Source organism: Panulirus ornatus, chromosome 41 (genome assembly GCF_036320965.1).
Source record: "Panulirus ornatus isolate Po-2019 chromosome 41, ASM3632096v1, whole genome shotgun sequence".
NCBI classification, from domain to species: Eukaryota; Metazoa; Arthropoda; class Malacostraca; order Decapoda; family Palinuridae; genus Panulirus; species Panulirus ornatus.
The window spans coordinates 11,411,494-11,432,186 of record NC_092264.1 but is presented as its reverse complement, the minus strand read 5'-3'; the positions used below and the strand labels follow the sequence as shown (position 1 = coordinate 11,432,186).

The following is a 20,693-nucleotide window of genomic DNA, read 5'->3' as shown; positions in this document are numbered from 1 at the left end:
TTGTGGGGCCTGGATGTGGATAGGGAGCTGTAGTTTCAGTGCATTACAAATGTGGCCTTTTTGTCAGTTTTCCTGGCACTACCTTGCTGAAGCAGGGGGTAGCAATGCTGATTCCTGTGGGGTGGGGTAACGCCAGGAATGGATGAAGGCAAGCAAGTTTGGATATGTATTACATGTGTATATATGTGTGTGTCTGTGTACGTGTATATATATATATGTATGCTGATGTGTATACATATATGTTTGTATATGTGCCTAAGGATTGGTGGAATGGATGCATTGTGCCATTGTGCAAAGGCAAAGGGGATAAAGGTGAGTGTTCAAATTACAGAGGTATAACTTTGTTGAGTATTCCTAGGAAATTGTATGGAAGGGTAAAGGCATGTACAGAGCATCAGATTGGGGACGAGCAGTGTGGTTTCAGAAGAGGTAGAGGATGTGTGGATCAGGTGTTTGCTTTGAAGAATGTATGTAAGAAATACTTAGAAAAACAGATGTAATTGTATGTAGCATTTATGGATCTGGAGAAGGCATATGATAGGGTGGATAGAGATGCTTTGTGGAAGGCTTTAAGAGTATATGGTGTGAGAGGTGAGCTGCTAGAAGCAGTGAAAAGCTTTTTCCAAGGATGTAAGACATAAGCACGAGTAGGAAGAGAGGAAAGTGATTGGTTCCCAGTGAATGTCAGTATGCGGCAGGGGTGTGTGATGTCTCCATGGTTGTTCAATTTGTTTATGGGTGGGGTGGTTAGGGAGGTGAATGCAAGAGTTTTGGAGAGAGGAGCAAGTGTGCAGTCTGTTCTGGATGAGAGGGCTTGGGAAGTGAGTCAGTTTTTGTTTGCTGATGATACAGCGCTGGTGGCTGATTCGGGTGAGAAACTGCAGAAGTTGGTGACTGAGTTTGGTAAAGTGTGTGCAAGAAGAAAGTTGAGAGTAAATGTGAATAAGAGCAAAGTTATTAGGTTCAGTAGGATTGAGGGACAAGTTACTTGGGGGGCAAGTTTGAATGGAGGAAAACTGGAGGAAGTGAAGTGTTTTAGATATCTTGGAGTGGACTTAGCAGTGGATGAAACCATGGAAGCAAAAGTGAGACACAGGGTGGGGGAGGGGGCGAAGGTTCTTGGAGTGTTGAAGAATGTGTGGCAGGTGAGAACGATATCTCAGAGAGCAAAAATGGGTATGTTTGAAGGAATAGTGGTTCCAACAACGTAATATGGTTGTGAGGCATGGGGTATAGATAGGGTTGTGCAGAGGAGGGTGGATGTGTTGGAAATGAAATGTTTGAGGACAATATGTGGTGTGAGGTGGTTTGATCGAATAAGTAATGAATGTGTAAAGAGATGTGTGGTTGAGAGAGCAGAAGAGGGTGTTTTGAAATGGTTTTGGACACATGGAGAAAACGAGTCAAGCAAGATTGACAAAGAAGATATATGTGTCAGAGGTGGAGGGAAGAAGGAGAAGCAGGAGACCAAATTGGAGGTGGAAGGATGGGGTGAAAAAGATTTTGAGTGGTCGGGGCCTGAACATACAGAAGGGTGAAAGGCGTTCAAGGAATAGAATGAATAGGAACGATGTGGTATACTGGAGTCGATGTGCTGTCAATGGACTGATCCAGGTTATGTGAAGTGGCTGGGGTAAGCCATGGAAAGGTCTGTTAGGCCTGGATGTGGCTAGGAAGCTGTGGCTTCAGTGTATTACACATGACAGCTAGAGACTGAGATTATGTATAACAATAATATAATAAATTAACGTATAAACCTTTTCTTAAGCCATGTTCATTCCCTTTCAAAACATAACTAAACAAACAAAAAACCTACTTGCAATGTTCGAAGGAATAGTGGTTCCAAAAATGTACTATGGTTGCGAGGCATGGGGTATAGATAGGGTTGTGCAGAGGAGGGTGGGTGTGTTGGAAATGAAATGTTTGAGGACAATATGTGGTGTGAGGTGGTTTGATCGAATAAGTAATGAAAGGGTTAAGAGATGAGTCAGGAAAGATTAACAAAGAGGATATATGTGTCAGAGGTGGAGGGAAGGAGAAGCAGGAGACCAAATTGGAGGTGGAAGGATGGGGTGAAAAAGATTTTGAGCAATTGGGGCCTGAACATACAGGAGGGTGAAAGGTGTTCAAGGAATAGAATGAATAGGAACGATGTGGTATACTGGGGTCGGCGTGCTGTCAATGGACTGATCCAGGGTATGTGAAGTGGCTGGGGTAAATCATGGAAAGGTCTGTTGGGCCTGGATGTTGCTGGGAAACTGTGGTTTCGGTGCCTTACACTTGACAGCTAGAGACTGACTGAGAGTGAACAAATGTGGTCCTTTTTGTCTGTTTTCCTGGTGCTACCTTGCTGAAGCAGGGGGCAGCGATGCTGTTTCCTGTGGGGCAGGGTGGTGACAGGAGTGGATGAAGGCAAGCAAGTATGAATATGTACATGTGTATATATGTATATGTCTGTGTAAGTGTATGTATATGTTGATATGTATATGTGCATTTATGTATATATGTGTTTATGAGTGATGGGCCATTCTTTGTCTGTTTCCTGGCGCTACTTCGTCGACGTGGGAAACCGATTATGTATAACAATACTATAATAAATCAATGTATACATCTTTTCTTAAGCCATGTGCTCTTACTCACCATTCCCTTTCAAAATATAACTAAACAAACAATAAACCTACTTGCAATCATTAAAAAACAAAACATTAGATAAATAAATACCTGACTACTGTCTTCAGTCGCTAGTGGGGGAAGAAGCGAATCTAACTGATGGTACAGACATCTATCCAGCATCTTTAATCACCAACTCAGATATCTGGAAGTATATATGATACAGTTCTGTGATATTTTACCAATCCCAGATGTGATGATGTCTAAAAGTTGCATTCAGGGAATGCTTCAAGTAACAATTGTGATGATATTGAAAGTCCTAGGCTGGAAAGTACAAGCTTAGTTCAAAAAAAAAAAAAAAATCTGATTACATGAAATCAAAATCAAGTTGGATATAAGGATGTTCAAAAGCTACTTTAGGTGTGAAGTACAGTAAAAGAACTAATGTGATGTCTGAAAGTCCCAGAAGTGCGGCATTTGAAAGCTCTAGTTTTGCCAGAGGATCCCAGATATGTGATGCTCTGAGACTCTATAAAAGGATGTCCAAGTGTGTCATTTGTAAGATACCACATATTCCATCAGACTAATACCTGATAATATCTGTACTGGTCTTATAAATGAATACAAAGGAGTTTAGTTTAATAAATCCCCCACTCTCTCCCTGACTTTAGTCTTCCCCATCCCAAAGCTATCAAAGACAAAATCACAGACACACACACACACACACACACCAGCGTAAAACTCTCTCCCTATAACACACAAATGGTAATCAAATGCACATATAAACTAAAGTCTAACTTGATCTGTTCAAGATGACTTACAATGGCAAGGAGAGACAATAAAGGAGGGAGGGTTAGTCCTCTCGATAAGAGATCTTAACAAATTTTAGGAAACATAAGCAGATGATGCCTTCAGACAATACAAAATTAGTAAATTGCTGCAGGCAGGAGGTGTATTACAGTACTGTTATTTTAAAATCCTCCAAAGAATTGCAAGAACCCAAAGCAGGTGTATATCAAACAATGAAGGAACAATAAAGATAGTATAGAACAGGGCTATTCAATTGGCAGCCCACAGGCCAAATTCAGCCCTTGAGTGGTTTTTCACTGGCCCTTTGACAGACTCAGAAAAATTAGAATAAATTAATGAAATAATTTATTTACTTATTTAAGTACTTATGAAACTTTACATAAATAGATTTTTATCATGACCAACTGTATTAATTGGCTGAGTGAAACAGGTGATCAATTGTTAATGATTAGTTGAATGAAATGTTTAGAGAAAAAATGGAGATGAAATAAATGTATTACCCTTCCATCAATCTGAGTTTCATAATCCGGCCCTACTCCTAAAGTAACTGAGTACCCCTGGCACAGAAAGTAATGAGACACCCTCCTCAGAGAAGGTAAGGTACAGATAACGAGGGATTTCGAGACACTAATCTCCCAAAAGTATCAAAAACTATCTGCATCAACACATCATAGAGCTTGAAGATACAAATCCTCCAAAAGTATACAGAAGAACTATCTTTATCAACACATCACAGAGGATAAGAGAACTGAGCGGGATGATATCGTACCTTTACTTGAGCATAGCTATTACACACTGTAGCATGGAAATATAACCTATGAAGTATGAATCTCCAAACCGAAAGAGTAATCATGTAGCTCTTTTTTTTTTCTTTCTTTTTTGGCTATGGAGTGTAGGACACAACAAGGGAATCAATGGGGGCACAGAAACCAAAGAGAGCACAACTTCCATGGAACTAATCAAGTTCTTTGAGGATACTGACTGGGACAGGGAGTTCTATAAGAGTATACACCAGTACTATAGAAGATTCTATGAAACATACAATGAAGTCGGAACATGGGTACCCATGGTGGCTAAAAGAGAAGAGGTATCAAAATGGAGAAAGACCTGGTTAATCAGGATATGTTATAAAGTACATGAACTAAGGACAGCAAAATGAGGGAGATCAAAACCCTACAGCCAGCCAGCATATGAAATGTACAAAAGACCAGGGAATGAGTACTGGAAGGTAAGGGGGGAAGAGATTTTTAAAAGAGCACTGAGGGACAAAAAAAAGAAAAGTATGAAATGAAAAGGCTATCTGTTAAACAACAGATAATCAAAGCAGGCTAAGGGACTCAAAGTGGAAAATTCATGAAGATGATGAGGATATATGCAAGAAGTTGTAACGTAAGTCTAAAAGTGTTTTCCTCATGAAGGATAATAACATACCTGTATCAATAAAATGGGTGAAGGATGAAGTCATGGAAGTGATAGAAATGATATATGCAGGCTATCAAAACAATCTGATCAATATAAGGCTCATGTTCCTGATGAAGTCTCAACATATGTGTTGAATGAATGAGCAGAGGCACTTGCACGACCACTCAAAATATTACTGTAAGAGTCACAACAGGAAGGGGTAATTCTAAAGATGTGGAAGAGGGAAAATGTTATGCCTGTTATTTAAGAATGGGTACTGGGAAATCTTGAGAACTATAAGCCAGTCTTTCTAACAATCATGATTTGCAAAACTCCAGAAAAGAAATCTCAGAATGCAAATGAATGACCACTTGTAAAGAAGAAACTTCCTAACTGGGAAGCTTCACAGTTTCAGGCAAAGGTCATGCACAATCAATCTTCAAGATTTCTATCCAGAGTGAGCTTCATGTTCAATTAAAATGAGAGGGATGGTTAGATTGTGTGTTCTTCAACTACCAAAAAGCCACTGACACTAAGCCCATCAGAAGTCGACAAAGAATCCACAGATACTGGTAGGAATAGCCGGAAGACTACATGACTGGACAGAAGACAATCTTAGTGGATGGGAACAAAAGACACAGATAAGAGGGGCAACCTCAAAGTGGGCTGAGTTCACAAGTGACATTTCACAAGGTTGGTTTTGGGCCTGCTTCTATTCTTTGTGTGAGTAAATTAATTTCCTGTTGGACTGGAACAGCACCTAATCATGTTGGTGAGCAATGTCAAGGTCACAAGAAAAGTAAAGATCTGAAAGTTGGTTAGATAAATGGATGATGATGATCAATACAAGTATAAGATAATGAGGATGGAACAGAAAAAAAGAAGGCCTCGGTGTGACTTTATTATCTATCAGGAAAATATTACAGGAATCTGTGTGTGCAAGAGACCAAGGGGTACACATTTTGCCTTATCTGTTGCCAAAGCTAAACATCATGAGAACTGAGAAAGAAGAAAACTGTTTCCTGACAAATAAAGACTACATTCAGGCATTTGGATAAGTTACATGTTTGGTAAACTATTCACTGCGTATATCACATCAAAACAGGATGATGCCTTGCAGGTTTGGTTACTAAACCCAAAGAAATACAAATTTCAGGCACAGAAAATATGAGAAGAGCAACTATGATGGTACAGTACCTAAATCAAGAAGACTGAACCTCAACACGAGGCTGAGGGTTACATAGTGGTCCACCATGCATGAGAGGAGAAACAAGGGGAGACCTGATAACAGACTTCTGGTTTCCAAATTAGCTTTACCAACACTGACAATGAACACTTCTTCAAGAAATGCAGCACCAGAGTAACCAGAGACCATGTAAAATTCCTGGCAGGAAGTTAGTTAGAAGTGTTTGGGTGCTAAAGGGTCAGAATAAACTACCAACAGAGAAGGAAACTGCCATCAGTTTAGAAAGGTTTAAAAGTCTACTTGATATCATCGAAAGTTCAAGTCAGGGCCCTAAGAGCATTCTCCTCTTGCCATACTGTACAAATATGTAATTACAAATAAGTAATTACACACTCATGAAGTCCCCTTATTATTCTTCCCTCCTTTGCTGCTCTTGATAATAGAGTAACAGAGGAAAGAATCAGGATAAGAAAAATAACAAATCAGAGGCCACAAACATGGGATAGGTCATATCTCATATCAAATAAATAAAATGGATAGGGAAATTTGGCCACAATAAGAAGGGACAGCCTGTAAAGATTACCTTCAAAATATAGTACAAAAGTCAAGCAGTAAAGAGGCAGTCAAAGAAACTTGTCCAATGTGGAGAATATATCAATGTGTATATCAACATTGATAAGAGAAAAAAATGAATATGAGGGTCAATTGAGGCAATCTGTACATGTCTGAAACAGAGAAGGATATTGAGAATAACTATCCACATTAAACTGTCATTGAGCACCACTTCATATAAGATCAACAAGGCAAACTCAATTATGGATGTATCATGAAGAACAATGGAATACATGGATTGTAAGACTTTTAAACTACTATACACAGCACTGGTGAGATCTTATCTTGAGTATGCCAACCAGATATGGTGTCCACAAATAAAGAAAAACACTGAACCTACAGAAAATGTCCAGAGAGTGACTAAACAAGTACCTGGGCTATCAACACTTTCACATGAGGAATGACTCAAGAAATCAAAAATTAAGCCTTCCAACACTGGCATACAGACAATCTAGAGGTGATATGATTGAGAAGTACAAGATACTAACTGGAAAATATGATGAAAATGTGTCCAGTTATATACACCCCCATGCTGACTGTCACCCTGAGGCACCAGCTTAAACTCTACAAATCAATATCAAGATTAGATATCAGGAAGTATCTGTTCACACAAAGAAAAGCAGAAACATAGAACAGCATACCACGGAAAGTAATAGCAGCACCATCAATACAGTCCTCTGAAGCAAGACTAGATCGTTTCTGAGAAAGCCAAGCACGGAAATATAACAACAGTGAGAAAATATACACAACCAGACATGACCTAAAAAGTTAAAGTTTAGATGGGCTGACAAAAGAGGAATCCAAAAGAGGCCTATATTCAAAAGAGGACCTATGAGTATCTGTGAGTATGATTATGTGCACTATTCAGAAAATGATTTCTAAATCAAGCCTAAATTCATTTAAATCATATATACTACCATAAAACATTGTACCATAAATCTTATTGCTCATTTCAAAAGCCAATAAAGAGGTTTAGATGTTAGGAACTGGGTAACCTCAGGGAACGGAACCAAGTGATAAGCTTAAGCTGTAAAAGTTTGTACACCTTTCACCACTAGTGATTTCATGGTTGCTTGTATTTTACTATACTTTACTATATCTATTGAAGTACAGGTTGGTCAGGGACTATATAGTCAGATATCAGGACCAGAAGTTCTGTGCAAAGGGTAGAAACAGGAAGAACTTGTGTTATGCAGGTGCTAAGATAAAACAATTCCTAAATAAGATTGACAACATGGTGTCAAACAATCTCAAGGATGTGACTTTTGTTGTTCAGGTGGGGACAATGATGAGATTGACAACATGGTCTCAAACAATCCCAAGGATGTGATTTTTATCATTCAGATGGGGACAAACGATGCAGTTAACGAGAGATTTGAATAAATAGTAGCAAGGTAAAGGGAACTTATGAACAAATTTAAGGAAAGTGCCAGGAAGCTTATGATATCAGGATTGCTGCCAAGGCACAATGTCGATTCCTGTACCCTCAGTAGAATGCTGGGGACAAACAGAAGAATCGAAGCTCTCTGTAGGAAGGAGGATAGCATGTTTAGTATAGACCTGTGGGACCATTCTAGTCATGATAGATCTGTACATTTGGGATGGTCTTCACTTATATGGAATAGGGGAAAGCCCACCTTGGTAGAGTACTGGATGGGAATATGAGGTCTTTTTTTTTCAATAGAGATAAACTACTCCAGAGCAAATCATGGCCTAAATAACGAAGAAAGTAGGAGAGTGTGGAAGGGTGAGGGAGTGGGGTAGGTTGGTGCGGGAGAAATCTGAGATTAAACATAATCTGAAAATGTATAAGAAATCCAAATCAATGGAAACCAATGAAAATCACAAGGAATTAATCAAAATCCAAAGAGAGTGTAAGGTCATAAGCAAGAGTAATTGCAACAAAAAAAATTTCCTTCACAGTTAAGAATAATCCTAAGGAATTCTTAAAATATCTAAGACATAGGAAGACAGGAAAAGGAAGTAATTAGACCATAATGAAATGAACATGTCACACTAACTACTAATGACACAGAAATAGCTACCCTACTAAATCATTCTTTTAACTCAATATTCACAAAGAAGTATCTTAAATACCACAACCAATGAAAATGATTCAAGGATCTGATGAAAAAGAGTAAGAAGTTAGAGAAATAAAGAGCTCTGAAATACTTAAATACCTGGACCAATCAAATCCTATAAATCCAATGGCCCAGATGACGTAGCTCCAAGATTTTTAAAGGTCTTGAGACAGCTGATATACCTCATAATAAAAACATTCAACGAATCTCTATTGGATGGTCAGATGCTAAATGACTAGAAACTAGTAAATGCTATATTATCATTTTTTTAAACTTTGTTGCTGTCTCCCGCATTAGCGAGGCAGCGCAAGGAAACAGATGAAAGAATGGCCCAACCCACCCACATACACATGTATATACATACACATCCACACACGCATATATACATACCTATACATTTCAATGTATACATATATGTACATACACAATCATATACATATATACACATGTACACAATTCAAACTTGCTGCCTTTATTCATTCCTGTCGCCACCGCACCACACCTGAAATGACAACCCCCTCCCCCCGCATGCAAGCGAGGTAGCACTAGGAAAAGATAACAAAGGCCACATTCGGTCACACTCAGTCTCTAGCTGACATGTATAATGCACCAAAACCACAGTTCCCTTTCCACATCCAGGCCCCACAAAACTTTCATAGTTTACCCAAGACGCTTCACATGCCCTGGTTCAATCCATTGACATCCTATATATACAAAAGGAGACAAAAAGTGTGCCTTGAACTAGCATCCAATTAACAATATGTCAGTTAGGTGAATTGATGGTAAATTAATACAATAGAATATCTACATTTCTAGAACACAAAATTCTATCGGACAACCAACAGGGTTTCTGCTATAGAAGATCCTGCCTGATGAATTTGCTGGAATTTTTTGGTGTTATTTACCAGAATTGGGATGAATAATTGCCATCTGATTTCGTATATTCTGATTTCCAAAAAGGCTTTCAATAAAGAACCTCACAATAGACTTTTACATAAACTCAAAGCACATGCAATCACTGAAGAACTCTGCACATGGATCTGAGACTGAGCAGCATTCAGTATTAAACACCAAAGCCTCAGATTGGCTTGACGTAATGAGTGGTGTGCCATGGGTCAGTCCTAGACCCCATTTTTTTCATAATTTACATTAATGACCTAGAGCTCACTCTCATATCTAAGATCTTCAAATTTACTGGTGATACTATATTAGGAGGTAGAGCTGTAAACAGGTGGGACTGCAAAAGATTCAAAAAGATCTTAACTTACTAGCAGAGTGGTCAGGCAGATGGGAAATAAAGTCTAATGTAGACAAGTGTAAAGTTATGCACTTTGGAGACAAGAACATACATTACGACTACAAACTGTTCAGAAACTCTCTAGATAAAGTGAATGAAGAAAAGGACCTTGAGTTGTCATAAGCAACAACCTGAAATACACTAAACAATCTCAAGCAGCAAGTAAAAAAGGTAACTAAATGTAAGGTAAAATAGCTTATAAGGTAACATAGATTATAAGACACCAGAAACAATTGTCACACTGTATAATTCTCTTACAGGACCACACCTTGAATATTCAGTCCAGTTTTCGTCCCCAAACTATAAAAAAGATGAGGAAAAATCATCAAGGCAAGTACAAAAAAAAAACAACAAAACTGATCCCATCCTTTAGAAATCTAGCATATGAAAAGAGGCTAAAATGAGTGGATCTCTTCAGAATTTTGAAATAGTCCAATAAAGTAAACCACAAGCATCTTTTTGAAACAGGAAAATATGGTTGCTAAAACAAATGAAATTAGACTCAGTGTTAAAAGATGTACCGATGGGGAAAAAAGCTTTTTTTCCTATAGGTGTGTTGAGCACTCAAATAAGTTACTGTAAGATGTAGTGAATGCTGAAACTATAATTACCTTTAAAAGTCATTCAGACAAATATTTCATAAATTCAGGTATACTTTGAGAAAAACGCCAGAAACAAACATATAAAGAACAGTGGTACCAGGGACATTAGAAGCCTAATGTGCAGCAGCAGGGAGTCGGAGTTAGCTTAAAAAAGTACTCAGCAGAATTATATTTTTTTGTCAGGTTATATCATATTTTTCCCAAAAAACAAGTTGTGGGCCAATCAGGCCTCCTGTTGTCTGTCTTTCTCATGTAAAAAACTGCAAAGTGGAGGACGGCTGGTGCAAGCTGAGGGAGTTATATGTTTTGTTAACATTAACTGGGAAGAATGTCAAAATCATCAAATGGTACACGGATATTCTCCGACATGTGATATATAGGAGAGTGGGCTGTGTACCAGTAATTGAAAATGGAGACAGAAAGGAAAGTGTATGGCTTCATAATGCCAAAAGGGTAAAGGACACAATGTATACTTTGAAGAAGATGGGGAAGACAACACTGCTAAGAAACACAATGGAAAATATAAAAAAGGAAGAAATGAGCTAAAATAACATAAAAGAATATAGATTGATTAAGATGAAAAAGAAAAGGGCAAGAGTTATCAAAACATATTCCACATATTTTTCAGAAACATATTATCCCTTATCAAGTTAATAACCATACTGAAAGATTCAGAGGCTAGTGTTCTAATAGAAAATCAGAAAACGAGCATGGACTTGAATCAGGAATTCTAAAGTGTACCCAACATGTTATTCTTTTCATCACCAACAATCTACAACGGGGAACAGATCCTGAAAAGTTATAAATCTTGGTTTATATAAGACATACTGATCCCATGAAGTAACTCCATATGCACTTAATAAAAGTGTATGAACACAAGTTTTTGGAAGAAAGATTAGTACTGAGGGAGTTAGAACGAGCACTGTATTTTCTTACATGAAAGATTAGGAAAATGCAATGAATTAATGGCCAGTATCTCGGATAAAAGTAATACAGAAAGAGCTGAAAAATAGAATTAGAACAAATAAATGATTTAACATACTGGAAAACTACCTAGTGAGAGGTAGCATGGATTCAAAGGATATGATTCATATAAAAAAAATCTTTTTACAAGTCAATAACAGGGTGAGTACAGTATTGCTATAAATGATGTGCGTTTAGAAAGATTATAAATAATTTCTGCATGACAGTTAGAGACTTAGACATCTGAAAGAATATTAGTACTCTGAGAGTTAAATCATCATTTAATTTCAACCTACAAGTGTGGCACAGGCTTAAAACAGAGTAGATGGTTCTGTGATACGGTCTGATGAAATGGCTATACAAAAGGTGCTGATGGTTATTTATATTTATTCATATTTATATTTATTTTGCTTTGTCGCTGTCTCCCGCGTTATCGAGGTAGCGCAAGGAAACAGACAAAAGAATGGCCCAACCCATCCACATACACATGTATATACATACATGTCCACACGCAAATATACATACCTATCCATCTCAATGTATACATATACATATACATATACACACATAGACATATACATATATACACATGGTGTTAGCAGAATAAAGCATATCCTTACGTGATCCACTGCCACTTTTCCAAATGTGGAATCTAACAGAATATGCGTAATTGCACGATGCATTGTGGATACTAGAAAGATAGTTTACAATGATGAAGAAGGAAAAGATAAGTTCTTAGGGTTTAGTTAATATAAAAGTTACTGAAACAAACCATAAAAACAAAGGAACCTATGAAAATATCTCCTCTTTCCTTTATTTCATTGAGTTAATAGAAATATGGCCACAACATTGCCATCTGTTCCAATTTGCCACAAGGTTAGCGCATTCACAGGACCAAGTTCAAGAGATGAATCCACTTGTGTACAAATGAACACATACACAGCCCAAAACAGGATGTAAAACACACCATAATAATATCTTTCATATAAAAAGTAAGTTAATTTCGGTTGTTAGGAGATTTTCATAAGCTCTATCGGCTAATAAAATTTGATAGTACTGTAACCAGCATTTTCCCTGATCTTCTTAGCCCTCCCCACTATTGACATCATTAAAAAGATGTAAAATTTCCTTTCACTTTTCAATCTGTTCTCCAAAATAAAAGATCATTTAGATTTCATAATCAGTCAGGTGATTTGACGGCAGTTTATTATCACCCAATCAATACCCACAATTCTACACATTACCCAAGTATTAATTATGATATGCAAAATATCATACCAGTATAGTATGACTTGATTATAAACAGTATATTAGATACTCATCTATTCAGAGCATCAACCATGGATTTTGGTGGAGAGTACGAAGGCAAATAAAGTCTTAACTGAAGATGTTGTGAGCACTGAAAGTCTTTCTCTCCTGCTTTGCCCTATACAGCTGAGACTATATAGTCTTTGGTCTAATATCTAAACAATCTGGGGTTGAAGTTCTTCCAGCGACATAGGACACAAGCACAATCGTGCCAGTTGTACCCAGCATTTTCCCTGATCTTCATAGCCCTCCCCACTATTGACTTATCATTGAAAAGATGTAAAATTCCCTTTCACTTCTCAATCTATTTTTCACAACAAAAGATCATTTAGATTTCATAATCAGTCAGATGATTTGACTCCAGTTTTTTATCACCCGATCAATATCCACAATTCTATGCAGTACCCAGGTAACAATCATGATATGCAAAATATTATACCAGTATAGTATGACTTGATTATAAACAGTAAATTAGATACTGATCTATTCAGAGCATCAACCATGGATTTTGGTGGAGATTACGAAGGGCAAATTAAGTCTTTACTGAAGATGTTGTGAGCACTGAAAGTCTTTCTCTCCTGCTTTGCCCTATACAGCTAAGACTATATAGTCTTTGGTCTACAATCTAAACCATTAAAGGTTGAAGTTCTACCAGCGACATAGTACATAAGCAAAATCATGCCAGCTGCGCCCAGTTGACTGAAGAAACTGACTTCAACACTCCAGTGGCGACCTAAAGAATAATATCACAAAATAGCATTAACAGTTGTTACCCAAACCAAACTTCACCTGCGACCTCACCCAGCTGCCACAAAGATGTATATACAAAAACATAACTACTATAAAAATAAATGTAAATTAACATAAAGCTCAAACTGCTCATCTTAACGTTGAAACCCACCTACAAGCTTCCTCTGGAAGAAAAAATTAGTCGATTATCTACTGCTACACAACTCCAATATATCGGCAAGATAACCACTAAGTAGCATATTTATTGCCTCTGAATGGGGTACGATACAATATAATATTTACGATGGCATCTGAACCATGGGAAAAAGTTCATCTTTATTTCAATTAACTACCACTTCACTAGTAATATCTGGCCTGTTTAACAAACCTTTTCAGCTCGTTCTAAACATGACCCAATATTTACAAGTTGGCACCTGAGCAATACACGATGCCACAGTTCGCACATTTATTAATTAACATTTTGACTTACAATGTCGCACATTTATTAATTAACATTTTGACTTACAATGTCGCACATTTATTAATTAACATTTTGACTTACAATGTCGCACATTTATTAATTAACATTTTGACTTACAATGTCGCACATTTATTAATTAACATTTTGACTTACAATGTCGCACATTTATTAATTAACATTTTGACTTACAATGTCGCACATTTATTAATTAACATTTTGACTTACAATGTAAGTAAAAATCTGATGCAGTATTTACCTGTCACAGGAAACGCTCTTATGACAAGAAAATGTTCCTTACGCTATTCATTCATTATTTGTTCAAGCCTAACTTACCTCACAGAAAGCTATTTACTCATAACTTGATCAATTCTACGTTATTCACTTATAACGTGTTATATTCTGGCATTTTCGCAGGAAAATACGGGCTATCATCATTACTTGTTGAAGCCTAGGTGGCCATCATGATCCATTATCTATAAATATACTCACATGTTAGACATTAGCGGTAAAACATATTGATAACTTATTCAGCCCATAAGTTGCAAGTTCATGTCAAACCTCTTCACACTATAACCCTTAACACTTTTCCCTTATTTGCAGACATATTTTGGTCAAGATCAAATAACATAATAACGCGGTTTTTTTTTTTTTGTGTTTGTAATATTTATTATACTGTGCAAGACTGTAGTATATATGAGCGGCCTCTGTTAACAAAATGACTTGGTTTAATAGATAACCCGTTTCTCTCAGGAAAATATGTGGCTGATGTTCTGGAAACCTAATTTTGGTGGCTAATTTATATATAGCCTTGGCACACTGGAGATGCTCATCTAGACCCTTCAAAGATGCTGTCACTTGGCGTCGAGCTCACCAAGGATATGCCAGAAAAGTCGTCCATCTCCATCACCATTTGCTCAACGCGTTTGACCGCCACGTAGTCAGGCATTCCTCCCATTCTCTCAATAAACTGTTTCCGCAGTATCTCTGCGCTCATAGTCGGGTTATTTGTAACAAAGTCCAGAAACGTAATTGAATGATAAGCACAGGTGCCATATTCACAACCCTGAAGCCGTACTCCAACTTGCAATACTTCTCGCCTTTTTACTCCCACTCTTCTGAAATACTTGCAAACCGACGGATCCAATTTTTCTCCATTGGAATCGTAATAAAGATATTTGTCGAAAGCTCTGAAGAGGGAAATCGCGTGGAATGTTCTCTCCGGATCGTAACGTATTATGAGCAAGCTATCCTCGACCTTCATCGGTGGCAAACCTATCATCGAGCTGACCTCCCATTCCACCCTCATGTACAACGTATGACCACTTTTCTGGTAACTGCTGTTCAGAATAGATTGTGCTTCAGTAATGTGCAACGCACGGAAGTTGCACATCTCCTGGTGAATATGGGACATGGCTCGTGCCATTTTGAGGTTTGTAAAGAGTGATCAGACAACCCGACTTATATCACCTTATATCCTTGATAAGAGTATAAAAAAAAAGAAAAAAAAAAAAAAAATCCTTGATAACGACAGTAAACCTAGTTAAACAAGGTCTAAAAATCTAAATAGCACTAGGATAAAGCTTTTTAAACCCACTGAAGACATTACTAAATCAAATTCATCCATTCAAAGTGAAAAATATCATAATATATATGCAACTACTTGTATTTTGATTCTAATGGAAGAGAAATGAAGAAATCCGTGTGGAGAAATTGGCAGAGGTTCAGAGTTGACAAAAAGATGACGTCATGGAGGTAGCCTTCAGCTTTATATTTACGGTATTTGTTTTTCTTTGTGTGTGTATACACACACACACACACACACACACACATATATATATATATATATATATATATATATATATATATATATATATATATATACATATATATATATATATATATATATATATATATATATATATATATATATATATATATATATATATATATATATATATATATATATATATATATATATGAAAGCCGGCAAGGCAGCACGTTTGGATGGTATTGCAGTGGAATTTATTAAAAAAGGGGTTGACTGTATTGTTGACTGGTTGGTAAGGTTATTTAATGTATATGACTCATGGTGAGGTGCCTGAGGATTGGCGGAATGCGTGCATAGTGCCATTGTACAAAGGCAAAGGGGATAAGAGTGAGTGCTCAAATTACAGAGGTATAAGTTTGTTGAGTATTCCTGGTAAATTATATGGGAGGATATTGATTGAGAGGGTGAAGGCATGTACAGAGCATCAGATTGGGGAAGAGCAGTGTGGTTTCAGAAGTGGTAGAGGATGTGTGGATCAGGTGTTTGCTTTGAAGAATGTATGTGAGAAATACTTAGAAAAGCAAATGGATTTGTATGTAGCATTTATGGATCTGGAGAAGGCATATGCTAGAGTTGATAGAGATGCTCTGTGGAAGGTATTAAGAATATATGGTGTGGGAGGCAAGTTGTTAGAAGCAGTGAAAAGTTTTTATCGAGGATGTAAGGCATGTGTACGAGTAGGAAGAGAGGAAAGTGATTGGTTCTCAGTGAATGTAGGTTTGCGGCAGGGGTGTGTGATGTCTCCATGGTTGTTTAATTTGTTTATGGATGGGGTTGTTAGAGAGGTGAATGCAAGAGTTTTGGAAAGAGGGGCAAGTATGAAGTCTGTTGGGGATGAGAGAGCTTGGGAAGTGAGTCAGTTGTTGTTCGCTGATGATACAGCGTTGGTGGCTGATTCATGTGAGAAACTGCAGAAGCTGGTGACTGAGTTTGGCAAAGTGTGTGAAAGAAGAAAGTTAAGAGTAAATGTGAATAAGAGCAAGGTTATTAGGTACAGTAGGGTTGAGGGTCAAGTCAATTGGGAGGTGAGTTTGAATGGAAAAAACTGGAGGAAGTGAAGTGTTTTAGATATCTGGGAGTGGATCTGGCAGCGGATGGAACCATGTAAGCGGAAGTGGATCATAGGGTTGGGGAGGGGGCGAAAATTCTGGGAGCCTTGAAGAATGTGTGGAAGTCGAGAACATTATCTCGGAAAGCAAAAATGGGTATGTTTGAAGGAATAGTGGTTCCAACAATGTTGTATGGTTGCGAGGCGTGGGCTATGGATAGAGTTGTGCGCAGGAGGTTGGATGTGCTGGAAATGAGATGTATGAGGACAATGTGTGGTGTGAGGTGGTTTGATCGAGTAAGTAACGTAAGGGTAAGAGAGATGTGTGGAAATAAAAAGAGCGTGGTTGAGAGAGCAGAAGAGGGTGTTTTGAAATGGTTTGGGCACATGGAGAGAATGAGTGAGGAAAGATTGACCAAGAGGATATATGTGTCGGAGGTGGAGGGAACGAGGAGAAGAGGGAGACCAAATTGGAGGTGGAAAGATGGAGTGAAAAAGATTTTGTGTGATCGGGGCCTGAACATGCAGGAGGGTGAAAGGAGGGCAAGGAATAGAGTGAATTGGAGCGATGTGGTATACCGGGGTTGACGTGCTGTCAGCGGATTGAATCAGGGCATGTGAAGCGTCTGGGGTAAACCATGGAAAGCTGTGTAGGTATGTATATTTACGTGTGTGGACGTATGTATATACATGTGTATGGGGGTGGGTTGGGCCATTTCTTTCGTCTGTTTCCTTGCGCTACCTCGCAAACGCGGGAGACAGCGACAAAGCAAAAATATATATATATATATATATATATATATATATATATATATATATATATATGTAAGGCATGTGTACGTGTAGGAAGAGAGGAAAGTGATTGGTTCTCAGTGAATGTAGGTTTGCGGCAGGGGTGTGTGATGTCTCCATGGTTGTTTAATTTGTTTATGGATGGGGTTGTAAGGGAGGTAAATGCAAGAGTCCTGGAAAGAGGGGCAAGTATGAAGTCTGTTGGGGATGAGAGAGCTTGGGAAGTGAGTCAGTTGTTGTTCGCTGATGATACAGCGCTGGTGGCTGATTCATGTGAGAAACTGCAGAAGCTGGTGACTGAGTTTGGTAAAGTGTGTGGAAGAAGAAAGTTGAGAGTAAATGTGAATAAGAGCAAGGTTATTAGGTACAGTAGGGGTGAGGGTCAAGTCAATTGGGAGGTGAGTTTGAATGGAGAAAAACTGGAGGAAGTGAAGTGTTTTAGATATCTGGGAGTGGATCTGTCAGCGGATGGAACCATGGAAGCGGAAGTGGATCATAGGGTGGGGGAGGGGGCGAAAATTTTGGGAGCCTTGAAAAATGTGTGGAAGTCGAGAACATTATCTCGGAAAGCAAAAATGGGTATGTTTGAGGGAATAGTGGTTCCAACAATGTTGTATGGTTGCGAGGCGTGGGCTATGGATAGAGATGTGCGCAGGAGGATGGATGTGCTGGAAATGAGATGTTTGAGGACAATGTGTGGTGTGAGGTGGTTTGATCGAGTAAGTAACGTAAGGGTAAGAGAGATGTGTGGAAATAAAAAGAGCGTGGTTGAGAGAGCAGAAGAGGGTGTTTTGAAATGGTTTGGGCACATGGAGAGAATGAGTGAGGAGAGATTGACCAAGAGGATATATGTGTCGGAGGTGGAGGGAACGAGGAGAAGAGGGAGACCAAATTGGAGGTGGAAAGATGGAGTGAAAAAGATTTTGTGTGATCGGGGCCTGAACATGCAGGAGGGTGAAAGGAGGGCAAGAAATAGAGTGAATTGGAGTCATGTGGTATACAGGGGTTGACGTGCTGTCAGTGGATTGAAGCAAGGCATGTGAAGCGTCTGGGGTAAACCATGGAAAGCTGTGTAGGTATGTATATTTGCGTGTGTGGACGTGTGTATGTACATGTGTATGGGGGGGGGGGGGTTGGGCCATTTCTTTCGTCTGTTTCCTTGCGCTACCTCGCAAACGCGGGAGACAGCGACAAAGTATAAAAAAAAAAAAAAAAAATATATATATATATATATATATATATATATATATATATATATATATATATATATATATATATATATGAAAGTTCTGATTGTTACTTTGACAAATGGATGGTGAAGAAGACGCGATGGCTTTGTGGATCACATCTGGAGCTCACTGAGCCAGGGGGACGCCATTTTCTCTACCGCTGTACAATAAATGACGAGGATAAAGAACAAACTTTCTTCAACGCCTTAGTTTCATTCAGATGAATAATTCATACGGAACTTTAGCTCAGGATTCAACTAGATTAAGTCCATGCTCGGAAATTAAGGTTAATCTTGTTTTGTGAGGTAGGCTATCCATCTAAGCTGGCTTAGGGTATTTGTATTTACCAAACGTAACATTACATGAAAATATATTATCCTGGGTAGATCTAAACACACAGACTGACACACAAATACGAAAAAATGTTCTAACCAGATGTTTGGAATTACGTTTATTTTACATAATTTTTATAATCATTTACTTGCCCCAAAAACGAGCCCCAAGAAACAATATCATACAATACCTGCTGTTGACAAGCAGTGGTCATTATACAAATCTATAGTCAACTGATCTTTATAACGTTGCAACATACTTTTTTATATCTAAATCAAAATACTGTAATGACTCTTCCTTCAGGTATGCCATGTTTATTACCTCTAACCAGTTTCAGCAACTGAAAAACAATGAAAGTCGTGATTCGAATGTTGAATTTAGTATGCATTTGGGTCGACCATAACTTCTTATCAAGTCTAGAATTTTCTCTGGTAAATGTTCTGCTATACTTTTTTTGTCTTATAACTTGTTCTTCCTTTCTAACCGTTTGATTCCTATTGTATATAGTGTTACTGCATAATATTAGAGTAGCTCTTCAAAGTAGTTTGGGCTCTGAAGTAAAGGTGAGCCTTTTTTATTCTCTTATTTTCAAGCTAGGTTAGGTTAGGTTAATATCCTAACCAAACTAACAACCTTGTAAAATGTTATCGATGATAGGGTAACAACCTTGTAAAAATGTTATCAATGATAGGACAACCTCAGGTTATAGGCTTCAACCATTACTATTGTAGTCTACCTAACTTAAAGTCCACATATTGTAATTGGTTCCATAATGACAGTGTCCTATATAACAGCTACATAATGACCACTCGACTATGGCTAGCCATACGTAATGGCGTTCAATATATGATACTGTTCTGCAATTTGCTATGGTATTGTAATAACTGACGAAACCATCTGAAATATATTAGTTTTCGAGAGATGTTCCTTGTGGTTATGGACATTATTCTTCCTTGCACTATATGTAATTAAAGGCTTGTGCTTTCAAGTGTTCAATATATAGGATTTTATAATGTTTTCGAGTCATTTTGTTAGATAATGGACATGTTTTTTATAATGTTTTCGAGTCATTTTGTTAAATAATGGATATGTTTTTCATACTTAATGAGTCTTATTAACGAGTGAGACAAGTTTAGATGATAAGTGTGTGTGGCAGAAAGAAGGTGATTTTCCCTCATTAAATGTGTTCCATCTCTGTACTTGACGACTCAGCTGGACCCTTTCAAACCTAAGATTGCCATAAAATAGACACAGTGAAGAAGCTCCATGATCTTGACCAACTGGAAATGCAAAAAGGAACTACAAGTTTGACTCAAGAGATCAAAGTAAGGATAAATCTGTGAGCCATTATATATTTTGTCTTAAAAATCTGTTTAGTCGATA

At 37.8% G+C, this 20,693-nt stretch overlaps 1 protein-coding gene across 6 annotated transcripts in view; it reads right to left on the bottom strand.

Moving 5' to 3' along the window:
* LOC139761678 (uncharacterized) overlaps nt 1-20,693 on the bottom strand; it is a 293,203-nt gene that overhangs the window by 161,376 nt on the left and 111,134 nt on the right. For 2 of the 6 annotated variants that reach the window (XM_071686009.1, XM_071686004.1), the window contains exons 1-2: nt 13,988-14,043; nt 2,722-2,815 (exon numbers count right to left, since the gene is read on the bottom strand). In XM_071686009.1, coding sequence (XP_071542110.1) covers nt 2,722-2,793 — 72 coding nt within the window. In that variant the 5' untranslated portion in view covers nt 2,794-2,815; nt 13,988-14,043. The other 4 variants (XM_071686006.1, XM_071686007.1, XM_071686005.1 and 1 more) reach the window with 3 other exon arrangements.